General features: G+C 38.1%; 1 protein-coding gene across 3 annotated transcripts in view; it reads right to left on the reverse strand.

Annotated features, from left to right (window-relative positions):
- DGKH (diacylglycerol kinase eta) overlaps nt 1-22,919 on the reverse strand; it is a 175,033-nt gene that overhangs the window by 57,464 nt on the left and 94,650 nt on the right. For 2 of the 3 annotated variants that reach the window (XM_071805818.1, XM_065845982.2), the window contains exons 5-8: nt 9,205-9,309; nt 8,744-8,876; nt 2,464-2,570; nt 1,248-1,373 (exon numbers count right to left, since the gene is read on the reverse strand). In XM_071805818.1, the coding sequence (XP_071661919.1) occupies nt 1,248-1,373; nt 2,464-2,570; nt 8,744-8,876; nt 9,205-9,309 (471 nt within the window). Of the gene's footprint in view, nt 1-1,247; nt 1,374-2,463; nt 2,571-8,743; nt 8,877-9,204; nt 9,311-22,919 lie in introns of those variants that run through there. The other variant, XM_071805823.1, reaches the window with a different exon arrangement.

Raw genomic sequence — 22,919 nt, forward strand, 5'->3', positions numbered from 1 at the left:
CTTTTTTCTCTCTTTGGGATCCACTGTTTGGGACCAGGTGCTGCTTCCTGGTACTGGTTGCTCAGTGTGGATGGAGTTCGTGAGGAATTGCATTGAGTACCTTTTATATTCTATTTCTACTTTATATATATATTTACTAGTAGCGTATAAGTATTTTGCTATTTTCTTAAACTGTGTTTACCTCAGTCCAAGTTTCTCCCTTCCCTTTCAGTTCTCTCCCCTATTTGGAAGGGTGTGAAGAGGGGTGAGTGAGCAGCTATTGGGGTTGTATTGTTAAACCACGACAGCACGTTACTCATTCCACAAATCATAACTTTGGAGTACTTCATCTTCAGCTACCCCTATAGCACAATTGTCCTTACAAAGGAAGGGAGCACCAAGTTCCCAGCAGCCAGAGTCTGTGTTGGGGGCAGCGGGCACGTTGTTCACATGCAAACAACAGCTCTGTACATGCCTGGTCCACCTGGATGTTCTGGAAGATGCATCTGCACTAAAGCAAACGCACCTACCGAGCCAGACCAACCCGACAAAGGTGGGTCCCATAAACTATGTGTTGGAGAGGCCTCTTCTGTAGTTACTGGAAAAACAGGCACACACAGAGGATGCTGCACTTCACCTAAATTTCAGATCACTTCTGGAGATGCCAATCATTTCCCACTGCCTACACACAGAGCCTCAGCAATACAAAAACTGCTGACGTTCCACTTCTATAGCCTAGCATATGAAACCCATCTTTTCAGACAAGTTAAAAAAATGAAGAGAAAATTGTATTTGGGGAAAACAGCAATAGCATAGTTATTACAGAATTTCAATCAGCAACCTACAGAGTGCTCTAAAGAAGACAACTTCAAGATTTTGCATTAATAAAAACATTACTACAATAGTAATAATAAATAGCAATAAATATTAATACTAATAATATTGCTAAATATTACTAAAATATTACTACAGCAATATCTACGATAAAAGAGGCAAGAAAGTAACATGATTATCAGGCATACAGAACAGGCATCTGAACCTTCAGTTACCAGTTAGGAGAAGGCAGAGAAAACACACTGGATGACAACACCTATTAAAGAAAAGCTGCATCTGTGGGTGTATTAAAAATTAACTGAAGTCGGTATGATAGTCATGAGAAATTATGAACTTAATCCAAAATCATGGTTATGAAATGACAAAATGAAAATAGTGGTGAGCAATAAAGCTTGCAAAATCCTCGATGCTTGGACATGGTTCATTGCACCTACCATAGCTTTACACCAAAGGCACTTCCAATCTTGCAGGCGTAAAACACTGCCACAGGTCTTGTCACAGACTGCGCATTTGGCACTGACGGGCAGATTACCCTCTAACCACTGGTGAGGCATAGCTATCTGTGAAGAAGCAGTCAGAAAAGTTAAATTCAGAAATAGGAATGAGAGGCTTTTGTCTCTCAAATATAGGTTGATGTAAACTATTTTCTGTAACTCTACCCTTTCATCAAAGAAGCAGGTATGGATGACCAGAGTAAGTGACACTGATGCTCGCAAGGGAACAGCTATGAAGGTGGACTGTGGTGGTGTTTCATGTGCTAGGCTGAAAATGTGACAGCTGAAGAAGGGAGACACATCTTATTCAAGTATTCGAGTTACTATGGTAGCAACCAACCACAAAAAAGGGGCAGTTAAATCTAGAGACTCCATCATACAAATAAGTACCCATTCCCTTAATGTTGACTACATGACACAAACTAATTAAAATAACTAAAATTCAGAAGAATAGGCAGGACAGCAGAATAACTATGCAGCTTTATGTATCCCCCCAGTCACCATGACTGGTAGGTCACTGCTTGTAAATCAGTCCCTAAATGCTGTGCAAAGCTTTACTCAGTGCACCCTTTGTCCCAGTAGTACCATGGACAACTTAGAAATAACCATCTAGGAAGAAGATTCATGCCACTGGTACAGACATAGCTCTGTCTGTAAAAATAACCTATCTGTTACAATAAAGCTCTGAAAAGCTTTTGTCATTCCTCCTGTTAATTTTAAAGTTCCTGCTTTCATGAGTAAAAAATACCCTCCACAGGTCAGTGAATTCCAAGCAGGCCTCCTGGGGAACAGCCATCGGTAAGGACACAAAATAGATTGCCAAAACAGCGTGGTAACACTATTAAAATACCACCTTTGCTTAAGAGCAGTAGGAACTTCTAGGAGCAATTGTCCAGCTTCAGAGTTTCTCTGCATGTGGCCTTTAAAATCTTCTAACACAGCTACAACCTACTGCCCACAGACACTAAACTTGCCTTGTGAGACAGGAGTATAACTTTTGTTCTAAATACCATGCTAATCTTTGAAAAGTGTTCAGAAATGTAGCCACCTACCACTAATTTCAATGGGTCACATGGCAATATGTTTGTGCTTAGCCTTTTTTCCCCACAAAGAAAAAACAGCTTTGTAAAATACTGTAAATATTAACAGTACTTACACCATCTTCATCCTCTATGATGTCTTTTCCAATTGAGGCTAATGTAGTCCATTTGCAGTTATTTGTTGCTCTGACAGCACATCTTTTATGTGCTTTAAACTTGCACACTGGAATACATAAACATGTATACTATGTTATTCCTTGTATTTCAGTGATATGTATCTTTTTAAAAATTAAAACCAGATATTTCATAAAACAACCAAGTACATGTCACTTACTGATGCACCCACGACACAAGCCAACTAAAAGAAAATGCAGTTCATAATCGGTCCAGCTTTAACTCACTAAACTGGGTTTAGAGGCAACAGACACTATATGCAGCCTTTGTAGTTTTTCATACATGCTTTGAAATGGTTAAACATTTGCCAACGTTCAAGGCTTGAGTACCTCCTCAACTTTATAGCTGAGTTACAAGTAGCCAGGCTAAGAGGCTCTGCTAGAAGAAAGGTTAGAAACTCAGCAGCTGAGAAACACACCATTTTGTTTGCTTAGCCGTAGCCCAGAGAAGAGAACTGTTTGGTTGGAAGGGGCCTATGTTGATCATCTGGTCCAACTGCCTGATCAGTTCACGGCTGACCAAAAGTTAATGCATGTTGTTAATGCATGTCCAAATCCCTCTTAAACACTGACAGGCTTGGGGCAGCAACCACCTCTTTTCTGTTCCTCCAGTGACACAACTCAGATACCAGGTTTAAATTTGTAACAAGTTGTAAGAACATGTTTCAAATAAGTATTTTGCTTCAGGATCTTTGCTTCTTTGCATAAAGAATCCCTTTTAGGCATCATATTATGCCTGTTTTCCCAGAAGCTGAGAAAGCAAAGAGCTGTGTAGTGATATATTTATTCAGGATACTGGTAGCTACAATATTTTCCAAGAGGTTACATTAAGTAAGGAAGAACCTGAATTCTTATTTGATTATTTTTTAAAAATCTACTAATCGCAATATTCAGCACGAGTCTGTAGTACGGCCAGACATTTTGACAAATCTAGTAACTTTTTATATTTTGCTCAACTCAATAAGACTAGTTAATGATATCATATTATACCAAACAGGCCGATGCATACAACTGTGGGTATTTCTCTTACTGGAAGTGCATGACATCATTCTATCTAGAGTGCATTATACAAATTATTTTGGCAAAGGCCATTAAAGGTTTATGAGAACTAGCCAGCAGACCAGAAGTAGTAGTCTCTTTTCAAACAAATACTTGACAGGAAACATCCAAAGCTTTGGCCTATTGCTTGCCCACCATTAAAAACATTAAGCCATGGTACAAAAGGTCTTGCAAATCATAAAGCTCTCACCTTAATTCCACTGATACTTTGCCAGATCAATTTAAAAAGTGAATTGAGACTATGTAAGCAGCATTTGAGTTTGAGAACAATCAGCCCTGTTCTGGGAGATGCGTGAAAGTATGTGCTTGACTCGAAAAAAGAGAAGGAAACAGAAAAAGGAGTTTCGTTCCTTTTACAGTAATTCCCCTGGTTATTTCAAAGAGTAGCATTCATAGACCTGAAGTGTGCAAATATCCCATATTATTCAACTAACAGGGTAGGCTTGCATTTTTAAAACAGCTCAGCATCATACTGTGTGTTTGCCAACCCAAGCTGGTTCCAAATGTCTACAGGGGTCAGCTCTCACAGAAGTACAGGCCGCATTTTCAAAAGTGTTAGGCCTTGCGCAATTTTGCCACTTGGATGTATTGGAGAAGATATGTCACCTTCATATTCCTAAATAATACACACTTGTCTGCCATGCAGACCTAAATACAACAAATCACAGATGTGGAGCAGTAGGAAATCCCAAATTACTACAGCACAGCAAAGTAAGGGAATTTTGAAGTCCTGTTGAGCTAAGGTTCACCTAGATCTCAGGGTCTTATATTCAGCCTTTGGAGAATACAGAACACTCCTTTCTCCACAAGGAGAAATTTAGACCTGTGATCTGAGGAGTTGCAGCAAGCCACACCACGGATGGCAAGCAACAGCTAATGATTCCTTTCTGGGCACAGTAAATCACTTACAAATCTTAGGTCAGACTTGCTGGAGGTCTGCAACACCAACATCATCAAACAACAATTTGTGCTACTCTGAGCATTAAATATTATCAAAAGCAATGACCTTAAGACACAGATTAAACATTTGAGCAAAATACATAGCGGTACAGAAGAATTGGGTATAGAGAAAGGAAAATTTTACATCAAATCTCAACCTTAGTTACCAATATTCTCTAATTTATTTTGTCTCAGATGACACCGTATCCCATTCATGAATCAGTCTGATACCTGAAATCTTTTGGAAACATGCAGACATACTGCATGATATCAATTGCTACTATTTCACCAACAAAACTTGAAAGATCAGAAAACGAAAAAGTAGACAAACTAAATCGAGAATATTTGTAGAACATTATTTTAAATTTGTGTAAATGTTTCTAGTTGGAATATGAAGCAGGTCTCTCATAAAGCTAAGAGAACAACCTAACTAGCAAACAGTTGTCACAGTTGTACCAATATCTGCTGTCAGACACAGTGATTAAATCTAAAGCTACCATTATCTATAATGAAGAAAAGTCAACATAACTGAACATTATGATAGAATCTCCTGCACTGAAAGTATACATCTTTGTTCTAAAACACTTGAATGCATAAAAAACATACCTTTGTTTTCACAGTGTACTGTCAAAATAAGGTTTTGATTTTATACCAATTTAAAGAATGGGGTAAGTAAGTGAAGCACAGAGAGATTGATGGCAACATTGGCTACTAAGTTTGGCTGTTGAAAAGACAATGAAGACTTTTGGTTTTTTCAATTTTTTTTTCTTATTTTCTTATTGTTTGACTTCGTGATACTAAAATGTTCTTTCAACATTGTTTGTGCAATTCATCACAGGAGAAAGTATCTCATCTAAACTGCAATCTCCAGCTTATGTGGTATATTTGATAGTCAACAATCAAGAGTCAGTCATGATAGTAACACTACCTAGGGAAATACATCTTCGAGAATAATCATGAAGGCAGAGTTCCACTGGCAATGACTTGGATAGAAATGCAGTATTAGTACACAGTAATCAAGGCTAAAGAGTTTTGAAGAGTTTCTGTAGATAATGATCTATAGCTCTTTACATTTCTTTGCCTAAACACTCCATGTATCCCTATGTTTACCTGACAACTCTTATGATTAGATTCATAGGCATACAGCAAGCTAAGCTCTGAACAGAAGAAACCTCTGAGGAGTATCAAGAACAAAAGCCTTACTTGATACAACTGGTTTGGAACAATTTCTGAAGCAAGGCAAAAAAAAAAAAAAGAAAAGGAGAAGTCCTCTGTCCTAGTAAAGGACACTCTGTGGATGAATGTAGGGGAGATCAGGCCTTTAGAGCTTGCTAGAGGAAAATTTTTGTTTATCAACACAACGTACAGATAACACTTGAAAAGTAGGTTATCATTTGAGAAGACTCGAAAGAAGGAACTAGTGGGTGGAACAGCACTGCATCTCAAAGGTGTGCACGATTAATTTTTTTTCAAGTCAATGGTTTTTTGAGCAGTAGAAAGAATGAAGCCTGGTTTGGTATGAACTTACATCTTCAGTTTGATATATGTGTCAATTCTTTTACTTATAAATAAATACAAGTTCACACCACAGTCTTTTTCCTAGTGAAGGCATTAACAAACCCTCTTTTTCTACTCTGGTTTCCACAAAACTTACAGGAGTATCTTCAAGGTGGCCTGCAATGAACTGGGTCAATCTTTGCCAAAGGCTACTGGGAGGGAAGGGGCTCTGAAAACAGAAGGCACACACTGATCTTCTGAAGTATCGGAAGCTGCAAAACATCAGCGATGGGATTTATTTCTATTTTGTTGTTACAGTCAAGGATCAGACCACAAGAGCACAAAGACTCTAAGCTACTTTCAAGATAACTTGTTGTGCCAGTAACCCAAACCACTGAGGAAGAAGAGCTCCAGTATCTCCTGAGAAGCAGCCTGTCATACTTTTTAATACAAGATACAACAGAGTAGCCTGGGATCAATGACCACACACGTAATTGAATTTAGTATAGATATAAATGGATTTCCAGGGTAAAGCAGTACTGGAAGTTTCAGATACCAGGCATGAATATTTAAACAGGGTTTTTAAAGATGTAATGAGAAAAAGTAGCACAGAACATGTCTGGGGAATTTTAAGACTCCATACTTTCCACATCGTTTCCTCAAAGAGTGTACATTGCTAACACAGATTAAGTCGAAAAAATAGATGGTGAAATGCATTAAAAGTGCGTAAGACAGAAGCGAGTAAATATGAACTCAGTCACATAAGAATTTCAGAGAAAGAAGTAGTACCAAACCAAAATACACTTCTTTTATGAAAAAACTAAGGATAGTTAAACACGGGTTTTTACAGATAGATAGAATCAAGGACAAAGTATGAATATTCCAGTAAAAGAGCCAAACTTGGAGTGATTCAGATTAGATGCATAACTAAAGTTCTCCTTTTATTTTTAAAAATGCTTGGGAAAAGAAAAATGAGAGAGATATAAACTAGTAGCTAAAAAGTAAGAGTAGGTAAACTTATTAATACATAAAATAATAGTATCTATATATAAACCAATCCACGTCATACATGTTCATGAAATTGTGAACCAGTGAAAGCAAATCCAAACTACCATCAAGAGCCATTTGTAAACTGCTGAAAGATCTACGGGCATCAGAAATGTGGATAAATGTAGCATTAGTTTGTAATAAGTTATTCAGAAAGTTGACAAAGTCCAAATCTGGAAATCAGGGAAACTTCCTCAATGTGAAGTTAATGCCAGCATCTTGGAAATTAAAACCATAGTTAGAAGAAAAATAAGACACTGAAAAAACAGAAAAATATGAACTATGACCATTACCGCTGATAATCTTACAAGAATAATTCTCACTAAACAACCTTGTAAAATAGCTATAATATTAACTTCAGAAAGGATAAATTCTTTATGAAAAGAAAGAAGTCTTTTCTTTGCCTAAGCAAATATTACTGTATTTGTACAGAGATGCAATACAACCGCATTTTAGTTAAGCACATGATGCTTCCATCTGCCAATATCAGACACTGAAAATACTATAATTGCCTTAAAACTGTCCGAGCGACTTACACGCAGTGGAAAACATATACCAGAGGAGCTGGAAGTAACTATGCAATTTCTAATTTCTGTGAAACACGTTTGTCCCGTTCCTTGGCAACTGCCCTGTTAGCTACATTAAAAGCATGGACAATTCAGGACAGTGGGTTAATGTTTCCTTTGTAAGATTTCCTTAATACACATTATTGTGCTCAGACCTCAGGTATTATAACAGTATCAATAACAGAAATGCATTTGCAGTTAGGTAGCATACGTTCGAAAATCGTGTTTAGTCCGGATAGTTAGCTATTTTGGTAAATAAATATCTCCACATTCCAGACATATATATATATATATATATATATATACATATATATATAATAAGGTCACACTGATGCTTTATTTTCTGCTGGATTCCAACATAAGCACATTTGTTACTGCTTTTTCTTGGAGCTCACAGCAGAAAATAAATAAGCTGTTTGAGGTTTATTATAAATACTTGTTTGCAAAAGTCCATTTCTCCAGATGAGCTTAATGCTGAAGTCTTAGCCACACCTCCTTTTTCTTTGTGCTGGATTTCATCTGTTGAACCATCAAAATGCAAAGGCATCTACATTTCTACCCCTTCACTGCATGAGAGAATATTTAAAGCAATAAATCTGTCCTCATCTGTCCCACCTGTGCTGCAGGATTGGGCAGCAGCAACAGAGCAAATAAGAATTGGAGGGAAAGAAACGTAGTGCTGAACGAAGTGTTAAGAATTTTTATAGATTTTGGGCAGAAACTACCATTATTTTTTTTTTCTCCCGAGGAATGCCGATTCTGCAAACCAGTGAGACTGCTTTGTTTCACATCTGCATTTTTGAAAGGCAAATCAAAGAAATCCTATATTTTCTTGCAAACCTTCCACCCAGAAACACACATTCCAAACTGGTTGCTGCAGCAGAAGGAACCATTTTATTGGGAGGAGTTAGAAAAAGGCACCCGGAGCACTAAGAAGGTGGGCTAGACCATTAACAATCCCTCTGCCCAAAAGAAAGTCACTCCAGTGAATAGATTTCTCCCTTCAGGCTTTTTTCTCACTCATTATTTTCAGAGTTACTACTTGTCTTAAACTTTCAGCCATCTGTCTACATACTCATCATTATAAACGGGGGGGAAGAAAGCGTTTATTTTACCTTCGCAAGACAGGCCGTGAGAAGTGACTCCAGAGAGGCTCTCTCTACACACGTTACAGAAGGTAGGTCGGGCATGGGAGCAGGCGTACCAGTTATGCATCCCTGAGAAATGTTCCACATTAAACTGTGCGGTCTAGTAAAGGAGAAGTTAAGACAAATTTGCAAGTACAGAACACAGCTACGGTGACTGAAATTACCTACGGTTCCATCTTACTGGGGGCGACAATGCTACCATCACCAAAAGTATTTTTTCAAAGGGTATTTAGCCTGCTCTCCCTCCAAACTTCTGAAGAGAAGTGTGATAATAAGCTCTCATTTCACTAGTAAAGGTCTTAACATGAAGCTTCACTCTGACATTAGACACACTATTCACAGTAAGGAGGGTGAATACCCCAGTTCTGTGTCCTGTAGCTTGATCTGTTCAGCTAGAACAGGTTGCATCAAAAGGGATGTCAACTTACCTCATAGTGTTCTCTGGACTGAACGGACTTCAGAGAGCTTATCCAGTCCTCCATTTCTTTTCTGTTCTCAGCACACAATATTAGCCTCCTAAATGGAGTGATTATCTGAAAAAGACAACACATTCCGATTAATACAGGTAATAAAAATCATTATCGACTATAACATTTAACATACTCTTTCCTCCAAGATGATGTAAAGGAATACACACCCTAGGTCACAACATATTAAACACTGAAAAATATTTTCTTTAACACACTACTAACAATGAAGGAGTTTGCTTTTCCTTTTTCAGTTCCCAAGTTTCGAATCAGGCTTCAGTATACATCTTTCCAAGGTATATTGATCACACCTCCTCTGTCCATATACTGAGATCTACATACTCAAATAGCAGGCACTCAAACTGCTAAAACAACCATTCTGGAAATTGCTTATTGACTAAGATTGCAATCCTATTTCATAACAGCATTACAGCAACTGCAAGGTCCATTCAAATTGCTAGAGATGAAAACAAATCAAAATCAAAACCCCGTAAGTCTTAAACAACAATAAAAGTTTTCATCATATTTCTCTATCTTGTGTATTGGTACTAAATTTACACAAATTAAAACATAAATAAATTTAAACCAGAACCTTTAAGGTAAAACTCAGTATAGAAGCACATACAAAGCTTTCTAAAAAGACACAGAGAACAAAAGCAAACAGTTGAAATTATATCCTACTAGGATGCTTGAATAAATCCCTGGATCAAGTAGACGCTGGGGAGTTTTCAGTGGTCTGAAGTTAGACTCTAGAAATCTGAAAATGGTGTATCTCAGAGGTTCAGAGTATAAGCTGTTTTCCCCTCTCCCTCACCAGCAGAAAAATAATTAAAATAACAGGAAGGCACCAGAAACTATCAGCTAACTCCCACTGAAATTATTTTGAGCACTGCACTAAAATAGACAGCGCAGTTACTTACATACCAAAGAATTTAAAACAAAATCAGTACATGAAATTAAAGAGAAGTTATTTGTTTTATCATAGGAAGTCTGAAAAATAGAAATAAATTCTTTATCTTGCGCATAAATCTATTGCAAAGTGTGTACCACCCACATTTGCAAATTACTTAAGTAGAACAAAGAAAGGACCACCAAATAATGATCATTCTGAGTATTGTTTTAAATGCTACAGGCTAGCTCTTGTAACAATTGCACAATATTAATAAATACTTATCTACAGCTGCCATTTACTTACCCAATCTCTGCCGTAAATAGTCTCTAGCCTTGATTTGTCCTATCCACTTCTTCATTAAACTGAGCTGCACTTCAACATATCTCAGAGGCAACGTAACAGAAGTGCAGCAAGCTGCAAGTCACATGGAAGAGGCAAAAACCCCGTGGGCTTGCCCTTTTTTTTTTTCTTTTTAATGTACTCACTTCACATGGAATGGAATAGTTCCTCTATTTCCTTCAGTCTTGCTTAAGCTTTTTAATAAGGTTTATTAGTAGCTCTCCGCAGCTCTTCCTAAAGAACAGTTAATGCAAAGAGCAATGCTTCTTTCATTAGTTTGGAGCCAAACAGGCGCTTTATTACTTCAAAATGTTTTTTCTAGGCCAGGTCATCAAATGAAGCCCAGAAAAGCCATTAAATCATAATATAACCTTGGCTCCAACAACAATCAGCATTCTGCTGGAATTTCCAGGTTTCAGTGGACTCAGAAATCTTACTTGGGCAAATACACCCACCAGATTATTTCCTATTATATAGCATGACATTATAATATGGCTTAAGTAAGGTCAAGTCCACCCAAAACACTTGGTGTCCGTGCTTCCCCCATGCTCACTACTGATGCCAACCTGTAACCAGATGTTGTGAAACGCCATTAAGCAACAACTGCATTTGTTGCTGAAGACTCATGTCAATCTCAATCTTTTCAAGTAATATTTATTTATATGACTCATGTGTCTATTACTACCAGTCACAGAAAGCCCCCGTGTGTCCCCCTGACTCTCCTCTCCCAAAATCAAGGCCTTATTTCAGTTGCTCTCACATAGTTTAGTGCCAATGGAGATGCCCTTTGGTATCCAAAGCACCAGTGTGGGGCAGGTAAATGTGATAGAGCAGCAGCTACGGATAAGCCAGGTGGGACACCAAAGACCATCTCAAAAGGTACTACACACTCAGGTACCAGCAACCAAATCACATCTGCAAACATCGCTAATTAATTCATGTAAACATACCAGAAATTCCTGTGTCCCTGCTTCTTATTAAATTCAGAGCATTATAAACTTAATAAAGTCCAGAACATATCAACAATCTAAAAGTTAAATTATATGCTGATGATCATATGAATGTAGGATCAATTATTATTAGCGCTCTAAAAATAAAGGGGAAATTTGGACAACATACATATTTGTAAATACAGCATCTATAACATTGTGATTAAACTACGTGTTCTCTTTGATTTACAATTTTTTACAACAAACTCCAAGAAGGAATACGATAACACAAAAAAAAGACAAAATGTATTATATGCAAAAAAATTCAACAGTGCTTGAAATTTTTCTTAAAGTAAAAAAAAAGAGAAACTAATCAGTCCATTTAGGTTCTCATCTATTTCAGTCTACAAAATCATGGAGAAGATGTACTCTTGTTATTTATTAGATATTTCATGCAACATAAGAATCCAGGGAACCCAGGAAATGATTAGCTAACAACAAGAAGTGCTTTTCCCTAAATGATACGTGTTACTTAGACTTGAAAAGTATTCCCAAAGGATGCTGAGGAGACCAGAAATATAAGCATCTAAAAAGGTATTTGACAAATTCATCATGAATAGATGCATTATATACTGTAAAACACAGTATCTGAAACTTTCAACTTAGCAAGTGCCCAAAATCCAAGGAGTGAATTTTGGGATGTTATGCAAGAGGAACAACTGCTATACCCGCCTTGCTGCTCATACTCCTGGAGTACCTGCTACTGCTGTTCTATGACTTTGATTCCGTATGGCTTTATGAGCTTTATGTGAACTCAGTATAGCTGTTCCTGCTTGTCCCGAACAGAGAATGACTTCCTATACCTTCTTATTTGCATTTATACAGAAGGCATGCTTTCTTATGAATGCTTACAGAAAGTTATTATTAACCAACTTAAATGTGGTGTCTCAAGTGTTTTCATTAAAGACAGTTGAACCTATATGCAGACATAATCAAAACTAAAATGGATTTAATTGTCCTTAAAACTATTTTAGGGTCATGTAAATTTGGATTTTACTAGTAATCTTATCTCATTGCATGCATTTAAAATCCAGTATCTTTTCTCTACTGACTAAAGTCAGTATCTTTTCTTCTATTACTTATTATCTCTTTTTTTAATTAATGCTTGCTGCCTTAAATATTATTATTTCTATGCCACTCTGAATACGCTAAAACTCTCAACAGACAAGAAGAAACTGTATAATATAATGACAAAGGAAGTGTCACAGGAACCACTGGAAGACCACTGAGGTAACGTAAGAATAAGAAGACTCCTAAATCTTGGAGGAACTCAGGTGCTAATGGTTCACACGCTGACAAAGCAGGAGACAAATCAAGAAGAATGAAGACAGACAAAAGGCCTTAAAAATAAATAAGTCAAGCCGATTTAATTTAGAAGATTAAGTTACTTTGAAAATTTTCACTGTTGTCAAGTAGCCAAGAAGTCATTGCTGATTTTGGAAGAGAGACTTATCAAAGCCAGATACTGCAGTATATTGGAAAATAATGAAATTGAGGTAGTGGGAGTAAAAAATGCTTTTAATGCAGTAGGCATAGGGAAAGAGTGAGTATATACAGTCTGAAAAGTTGAAGGCAAGCAACACAAGTCCTAAAACATCATAGGGAATAAAGAATGTCTGGATAGGAAGAAAAATGGTCCATTACTGTGATAATGTTCCTGTTCCGTTCAGAAAAATAGGGGACTTTTTGAGTGGGGAATGAAGGAGAGAACAAGAGGACATTGTTCAATCTGCCACCACATAGGTCCTGCCACAAATTGGGATTTTCATACTTGTTGACACTAGGATAATTTGTCTTCTAAAAATACACATATATTCATACATATGTACCTACATATCTGGAAATTACTTTGATTACAATTACACAGTCCAGTTTTGACCCATTACTGCAATGTTTCTTTCAAACAGCAACTATTAGGAACAAGCTTAATATCTTGAAAGGGAAGAAAATTGCACCTCGGGCTTTCAGAGGGGCTAACTTTACCAAAAACATGCTATATACCTTCAAACCAATGGGTTTAGATTTATGATTGTAAAATAAAATCAGAGAGAGTTCTACTAAAGCCTGTTGTCTAATTTTTAACATCTTTTACCATATCAGCAATATATAGGAAAATATAGTCACCAAAGCTTGTTCTCCTTTACTGATTAAAAACAAAAAGCAGACACTATATTTGCTAATCAAGAAAATAATGGTCTCCATCTCAGCAGCAACACAGCAGCTACTGTAAAGCACCCTTCTTCCTGCAACATGATATTTGCACTAAAGCACCTTCTGCTGCTCTAAACTATTATCAGGCATTACACTAATAGCACTTTGTACGGCCGATCTTGAATTGACTTAGTAATGTGGAAACATCACTTAGAATCTGAAATGGCTGGGGAAATGTTCTTCCTGTTCTTTGAACAAATATTTTTAAAATATCTTTCTGGAACTAATGAAGACAGGGTGATATAAAGAGAGAGAGCACCCTCACTTTAGGGACCGTACCCTATGCTTGGGGTATGAACGTAACAGATTCAATGTTTACTAAGTTCTCTGTGTTTCTAGACATAGGAAAGTGAGTTCTGGCAAATACCTTTGCTTTCTGTCTGACCCACCATTTCCCTCTCCTCAAGCAGAGGGGTCCATATGAATGTGATGGATGGACGTACCTCCATCACAGAGGTGTGGGTGGACTGCTGGGGTCACTGATGTCCCCACATCTACCAGAACTTGTCTGCAAAAATCACAGTGCTAACAGTTGGGCAGCTTCCTACAGTGCTTTAATTTATTGGATACAGGATACTAAATAAATTATAACGTTATATCACTGTCAATGATGTAGTTGGTGCTTTATGGTGAATTGTCACTCTTATTTTTCAGGATGAGCTGAGCCAGGCAAAAGTATAAATTACAAAGGGAGCGGCGGATTTAAAAGCAAGGCAAGTAATAAATGGCTATTATATTCGCCTGAGTACAATACAGAATTTATAATCAGAACAATTAGCTCTGTCTATTCCACTAAAACGTTGCTTCCCTCTTCTTGCTGGCCTTCTCCTGTTTCATTGTTGCCAGGCTCACAAGCAATGAAGTAATGTATGGTTTGGGCCCCTTAGGAGGGTGAAGGAAAGGGTTAGTCCCACACAGCATCTCCTGCACCAGTACAGCAAGACAAGTGGGCTTAACTAAAAGGCAGGATAAAAGTGGTTACATCACAAAAACAGGTATATGTCTACTCTGATTTGACTCTGCAGCAGAATGCAGCCCAGGTAATTTAGGTGGCCATGCTTTGGACCACATCACCAGCAAAAATGAAGGAGCATCTCCCAGAATCCATCCAGGTACATGAAGGACAAGAAAGTGATGACGAGTAGCCAGCATGGATTCACCAAGGGGAAGTCATGCTTGACCAACATGATAGCCTATGATGAAATAGCTAGCTTGGTGGATGAAGGGACAGAGGTGGATATTGTCCACCTTGACTTCACTAAGGCTTTCAGCACTATCCCTTAAGATCCTCATAGAGAAGCTGATGAAGCATGGGTTGGATGAAAAGACAGTGAGATGAATGTCTGGGCCCAGAGCGCAGGGATCAGTGGCATAAAGTCTAATTGAAGGACAGTAACTAGTGGTCTACCCCAAAGGTCAGCTGCACAAATGACCTGGATGATGGGGCAGAGTGCATCCACAGCAAGTTTGCCGATGACACAAAACTAGGAAGAGTGGCTGATATGCTGGAGGGTTGTATTGTCACCCAGGGGGACCTCTGCAAGCTGGAGAAATGGGCCAACAGGAACCTCATGGAGTTGAACAAGAGAAGGGCAAAGTCCTGCACCTGTGGAGAAACAGCCCCAGGCACCAGTGTATGCGGGGGGCCACCCAGCTGGAAAGCAGTTTGGCAGAAAAGGACCTGGAAGTCCTGGTGGCCAACAAGATGAAGATGAGGCAGCAATGTGCCGTTTCCACAAAGAAGGTGAACGTTATCCTGGGCTGCATTAAGACAAAGCATTGGAGTCAGGCTGAGTGAGGTGATCCTTCTCCTCTGCTCAGCACTGGTGAGGCCACACCTGGAGTGTTGTGTCCAGTCCTGGATTGCTCAGTAGAAGAGAAACACGGACATACTGGAGAGAGTACAGCAAAGGGCCGCAAGGATGATTAAGCGACTTGAGCATCTGACATATGAGGAAAGGCTGAGAGAGCTAGGACTGTTTAGCCTGGGAAAGTCTCAGGGGGGAATCTCATTTATTTTTGTAAATTCTTGAAGGGAGGGTGCAAAGAGTCAGTGGACACAAACTGAAAGACAAGAGACTCTGTGTGAACACCAAGAAACACAGATATTGAAAAGCTGTTTGAACCTGGTCCTGGGCAGGTTGCTCTAGGTGGCCCTGCTTCAGCAGGGCCTTGGACAAGAAGACCTTCAGAGGTCCCTTCCAACCCCCAAATCACTCCATGATTCTATGAAAACAGAATCCAGGTAAATCAAGTAATCCACTTAGGACACATCCTAACTGTAAAACAGATGCAAAAATCATCCAGCAAAGGACACTTTGTCTGTAATCTACAGTTCCTCAAATTTGACCTCATGTATCCATCATCAGCCAACCTCTAACAGAAGACAATTATTAATTCAGAAGTCTACTCTTATCATGAGACAGTTAAAAGAACTAGGGAAGGAAAGTTTCATGAATTTGGAACAAAGAATTAGATATTTATCTTAAATCAGTATTTAAATATAGCAAAAGCAATAAATCATTCTTGTAAATGTAAACTGGAAACTGCCATATACAGTTCAAGGCCTGCACATTAAATTCTTTAAAGTCCTTACATAAAGATTTGTTAAGCACGTTATTTCAGACTGCTGTGCCCTTAGCTCCAGTTTCAGCAGCTCATTACACGTTTATCAGATGGGATGGCTGCTGTACTTAAAGGAAAACATCTAGTTAAATATTTAATGGCTTTAAGTGCAAAGTTATATAAAATAGTACAGCAAGTGAGTATTTTCTTATTCTATAATAACAGATTCCTGTTTAAACATGATCCAGCTGCTGGAAGCCAGGGATTCTTGTTCACTAGAAGCAGGAAATTTATTCAAAGTTTACACCAATGTCCTTGTTTATAAAATTATCCGGTATACAGGAACTGCACTGAGGGATGATTTTTAAGGTTTCTCCAGGTATTTTAACCACATTGAGAGCAAGAAGAGAAAGAAACGTCAGAGAATACGTAAGTGTAGAACTGCAGGAAGAACGAAATTTGGCAATCTTCTTGAAGTAATTCAAAGACCAGTGCTCATGCTCCAAATGCCCCAACTGCTTCATCAGTGCTTTACTATCAGTGCAGACAAGGAAATAAAAGATACTTAAAATGCATTTTCATCTATGCAAATCTTCTTAATGTATTTAATAAATTAAAGAAACTCTCAGAAAACTAAAGGAAGAAATAGAGACATCTGTGAACTATTTAGAAAAAAATCCTGCTTAAGCTTGAAATCTGTGGAAAACAATAAATGGAAACATAACTAAAACAAGAATGTACAATGTAGCTCAGAATGGTCACATTTTTAAGCATCCCCTTTTTTACCTCTTCTGAAAAGTGTTCAGCTTTCTTGTAATAGCTTAATCCCAAGCAATTTATCTATGGATTTTAGCCTCACAGCTGAAATAAATGCTTTATTGCTTTTTCATAATGAAACTTAAAGCTTCAACGTTTCCAGACACTCTAGGGAAAGGGAGACAGCGCATCAAGTCAGAGATAAGGAGCTTAAAACTTGAAAGTCACACCCAAAGCTATTCAAAGAGCTCTCAGCTTCATTACGTTTTTCTGTCACTGTCACAGGGAGGGGGAAAATGAGCAAATGCTAAATGGAGGAAAAAGAAATCTAAGTGCATCGCAAGTGCACACTAATTGCTTTTGTCTCTCCATTTTTTGTTCCCTGAAGCATATTAATTTGCTATTTCAGTTTTGAGGTTTTTTTTCCTAAGCTGCCTGAATATAGGAAAAAAAAAAAAAAAGGAGTTGAAAATGGAACTAAATGGAATACAAAGCACTTCCCTCCTCTTTCTGTGGTTTGGGTATTGCTGGGGCTGGGAACATCGAAAAGCCTTCATCATTTAGAGGCTCATCAGCATCTGTATGAAACAGCAAATGGTTCACAACTAGGAGAAAACTAAAGCCATCCCAAGAGTTAGCTCTGTGTGCAAAGCTGAGTCACGCTGAGGAGCCCAGCACGGGAACTTGAACTGTTTCCAGCAATATTCCACCTCCTGGAGATGACAAGAGGCCTTGAGATCTTCAGAGCTGTGCCTCCAGGACCTCTGTCAGCCCGGTGCTAGACTGCAACTGAAGCACAGGGAATGTCTGGAGATGCCATTCCCCAATCTGTGATGGTGCCATGCAATGACCCTTCTGATAACACCAAGGGGAAAATTTAAAATACAGTGTATCCAAGAGTGGGATTCACCTCTCAGAGGAAGACACTCTAAGTAAAGACATCTACAAATGTGTCTGCACTTCCACCATCATCGGTGTATACCATTGCCAGTGTTAAGACACAGCCAGAATGCAAAGGAAATTCCAAAGTGAACCTGAGCCCAGGAAATTATTGTACATCTACAGGATAAATTGCAAGGTAAATTTGAGGCAAAGTATGCTGAGAGGAATCCTAAGGATAGCACAACAAGCAGTACTTAGCACTTCAGTAAAATTTCTTTTGTTTTTCTTCACACAAATAATTTCATAATACTACTGTAAGCTCATAAATCATACCCAGATCACTAATGATAATAACAAAATCAACAATAATAATAGTAGATATTGTTATCATTTAGTTTAAATTAGTATGCAATTGAGTTAAGATGCACCAATAGCTGAGTTTCATGAGGTTCACACCAGCTGAGTAAATTTAAGGAGAAACTATTTCAACTTGGTGGTTTATGTAAGTTTATCAAGAAACAGAAGCATGTTTCCAAACACAAATCTATTCTTTGAGTGACCTGTGGTTTATTAAAGGAAGAAGTCAAGCAAGAGTATCTCTCTTCAAGGGAACATCAGCAGAAACTACGTGCATCTTGAGTAATGTGCATTTTGAGTAATGTGCATTTTGAGTAATCAAAATACATTTTTAATAAATAAATAAAACTGCAGATAGATGCACTCTAGAGTATTCCTACAGAGCAAAACCGAAGGTTTAATCACACAGTGAAAAAAGTTTGCTTAGCAGTATATGAAACCAGAGGAAACCACCCCAAGTCTGAAATAAGACAAAGCCTTGAAGGTCGTTGCTGAGCCCATGATCCCACATGATCCCAGGAGTCTCCCAACACCAGCATGGCCAGATGATTTCACCAAACTACAGAAAGAAGAAAGACGGTGAAAGAGAAGCAGGAAAAAGCCCAGAAAAGGCCAGTGCAACCATTAGGTGACTGGGCTTCCAAAAAAACAGACTGAGATAGAATAGTGACTGAAGGAGGCTTTAGGCTATGAGTAAGGAAACCATCTCCTGATGTCCACCAAGACCAAACTGCAGTAAAGTGGATTTTGCAAACAAGCGGGGCAGCATTAGAGAAATACCTCCACCGGCATGCATAAGCATTTCTGCAGCTAAATAAAGCTCAAGACCCTGAGCTTTGGGCAAATCAAGAGTCAGTAATAAAACTGAATTTATGTTAGATTATTTAAAGGAAAGAAACTGTATTAGGATAATTATTCCCAGCTTTGAGACTATCTCTCTCTGTCTCTGATATTCAAAAATACAGAAGACTGGAGTGCCCAAACCTAAAGATGAAAGGTTTTAAATTCCTTTGGGAAAAGGCTCTTTTCCTCTTGATGTGGCTTGGGGAAGGTTAAGCAGTTCTCACATTCCCCAAAGTTCTCATAGTCCCTGAAGAAAGCCTCAACAACAACTCCAAAAAAAATCTGAGTGGCAAGAAAGGAAGAAAAATACGTCCAAATCAAAGAAATTTACACTCTCTCTCCAACATACTACAAAGGTCTGGCAACACATTCTCTTTTCTGAGGCCATAATGAACATTAAAAGTTAATTTTCTATAGTGAGTTAGAAGCAGCTAATCTCAACAGTGACCAGAGAGCTGACTGATGTCAGAAGCAGCAAGGCTGAAATAAGCTGCTAAAAAGCAATATGCCTTCAAGCCCAGTCCTAATATTTGGACTAACGTTGGACGTTAAAGTCCAACAAATAGCAAGAACTGAGTTTCCAGTACAACTAGGCAATTTCCCATTAAAAACAGCGGCTGTACAGCAGGATGCAAAGGTTAAAAGAATTGGTTTATGCTTTAAACTGATTCCACATAAATTACATACCAGTAAACTGTACATCCCCAGCCAAGATGTAGGATATGCTACATTCAGAAATATGCATAGGAAATAAGGTAATCACAGTTCTGGAATAAAACAATATAAACTGGAAGAAAACAAGGCACATTTTAACCACAGCTGAAACACAGTTGCTCCAACAGATTATTTGGCCTCACTAATCTATAAAAAGTACCTAGCCATCTCAAACTAATAGGTCAAAGGAAAATCAGCCAACATAAATGTTTAGTTTTACAGAATCTGTCCGAATTTACAGAGTATCAAGAAAATTGCAGACAACTGGATACAATTTTTTTTTTGTTTAAAAACATATTAAGCAGAACAGTCTGCTTTCAGGTCAAAGTGAATTGATAAATCTGACAAAAAAAGTGGAAATTAGAGAAAAAAACCTTTCAACTTTTTTGTAACAAAATGACACTCAGGGACTAACCAATGAAATGCTGTGCGTGGTTTGTGTTGTTTTTTTTCTTTTTATAATATGAAAATAATACTTTGAAACAAAATTTAATCCATTTAATTTGAACTAAGCTAACTACTTCTGTTCAAAAAAGGTAAAACATCAGTTTGACCCATAATTATTTTTAGTTCAGTGACTGAACCAAAAAGACTGACGATTTTTATGTTCCGATCATGTGATGAGAAGAAAGCTAAAGGACATTTAAAAAGCAAGAAGGAATAGTATGAATTTTTAATATGGGGAAAGATTAATGGATAACAAGCACCTTATTATTCTCTTACAAAATTTTGGGGTGAAATTCTTAAACTGGAAGAGAAGCATAAAGTAGCAATAGGGGAACATTTACAGAAAGAACAAATTTTTGATTACTTACTTCCCCCCTCTTGATACCAAGGTACTTCAGAATGAGCCAAGCAAGGTATTAAACAGACATTACAGTGACTTGAAAAAGTTCCGTGTTAGTAAAAACAAAGAAACACACACCCAAGAAAAACCACAGAAGCATAGAAGAAGTATTTATGAATTACAGACAGCTCTGAATTACCAGGAAAAGGATCTTGGTATCATTGTAGAGGATCAAAAAATGCATAATGTGTTGCTGCTGCAGAAAACAGACAAAATGTGGGATCCATAAGGAATGTAAACGAGTGTTAACTTAGAAAACAGTCCCGAATATCTGTAATTTGTACTCCCTGAGTGCCAAACCGGTCACTTCACTTACAAGATGATGCTGCAGAATACTAGTCAGAAGAACTGAAATAATAGGTAAAAGTAAAGAAAAATGTTTACAAATATTATTTACCCTGGAAAACAGTCAAACTGAAAGGAGGTAATAAAGAATATAGGATAAAGAACAGGCAGTTTATAGGTTTCTGTTGCCTTTGCCTCATAACACTAGGTGAGAATACTTAATTAAAGCCTAGCACATTAAGAGCTCTGCAAGGAAGTATTTTTCCACAGAATAAATAATTAGACTCTAAGGTCTATACGGTCTATAGCATCACTAAAACCAAGAAATCAGCAAAAAATGATGACATTAGACATTTTTGCAAGCATACCCAGAATCCTAGTAATCAACGTTATTGGCTGGAATATAAAGTCTCACTTCCAGCCAGTTTCTAATTACTAAAAACTGCAGTAGGCTTTCCAGGACAGCAGATCTGCCTACTGCAGCTTCCTCCCTGTCAAGATGACCACTTTCAGAAGACGCATATTCAACAAAAAGTACTTGATTCAGCACCTGATTCAGAAAGCTAAAAGCAGGGATTGACATTGCAGGTGCCCTGGATGACAAGGCTCCTATCACAGCTAAGAGAGAGTTAAGTTAATAACTGAATTGAGCAATTACAGGAATTTACTTTAAAGAACTATTCATCTTATCCTACATATGTAAATTTAGAGGTCTATTTAATCCCACCCAAAGTTTGGGCAAGCTGAATCCCTATCATCTAGTTATGTTAATTCTCATGTTCCTGGAGGGCAGCTTCCAGAAAAACAGTGACATTATTTATTTCCTCTGTTACTCTCAGGTGTAATTAGGTAACAGAATGAATCTGATTTTCACTTTTCTGAGTATACATATAGTACAAAACTGAGACTACGTGGCATGTGTAAAAGCTTAAATTGGACTAGAAGTTGGCCTAATCAAAATCAAATGTCTAAAGACAAATATATGAAGTAATGCCTCAAAGTCAGTATTTCCACCCTGAAATTATTATTTTCCATCATATTTATCACGGAACAGCATAAATGAATTAAATGTTTCAAACATCAGTTTGGATGGACTAAACATAGGTGCTGCTACATGATGCCTGTGCATTTTACGTGAGACTCTAGAACAGATTTATAATAGCCTAGAACATTTCACACATCCATGTGGCTCAGCAATTGAAAGGAAGCATGGTTAACATCTACAGAGGTTTTTCCTAGCCAAAGTGCATCAGAAGTTCTTCATCATCAAAAGCAAGACAGAGGTAGAAACCTAAGCCGAAAGGTAACCTGTCAAAATTCCTTCTGAAATCACAATTCATAATCACCTTGTTGCCCTGAGGAACTTCATTAATTGAATATGCCTCTTCGAGAATCATTTCAGTATTTAAAAAACCTTCTATCAGTTAGAACAAAAGCACGCCACTGATGTTCCACATGCCCACGCTTGCATGCTGGAGAGCACTATTCAGCCTTATTCAGTCTCAAGTATTGTTTTGAGAACAATAAAGAGATTTTTCTTAATGCACTTGAGACACCAACAAGCCATCTTCCATCCCTGCAAGCCAAAACGCATGAGGAATTACAGCTCTCAGCAGAACTGGTCACTGCCCCATCTGCTTGCATGCAATAGGGATGGGGGGCTGATTCATCCCTGAAGACATAACACGCTGTGCAACTACACTCCTCAGGACGTGCTGAGACAACATAAGCCACCCACTGAGGCCAAATCAAAGAGCTGTTGGAAAAAAAACAAAGAAAAAACATTCAGCAGATTCCCCAGCATCATGAGGAGGACTCAGTGCCCACTCACAGCACTGAGCTGCATCCACGGGGAGAGTAAAAGCCCCCATGTTCTCCTGGTGTGGCTGATGGAGGGGGTGATGCACATCGTCCATGCCCTAATCGCCTTCTTGAACCTCTCCTCTCTCCCCACAGGCTTCAGAGAGTGGCACCTAAAGAGTCATTGGGAAGAATC

Source organism: Patagioenas fasciata, chromosome 1 (genome assembly GCF_037038585.1).
Source record: "Patagioenas fasciata isolate bPatFas1 chromosome 1, bPatFas1.hap1, whole genome shotgun sequence".
Classification (NCBI taxonomy): Eukaryota; Metazoa; Chordata; class Aves; order Columbiformes; family Columbidae; genus Patagioenas; species Patagioenas fasciata.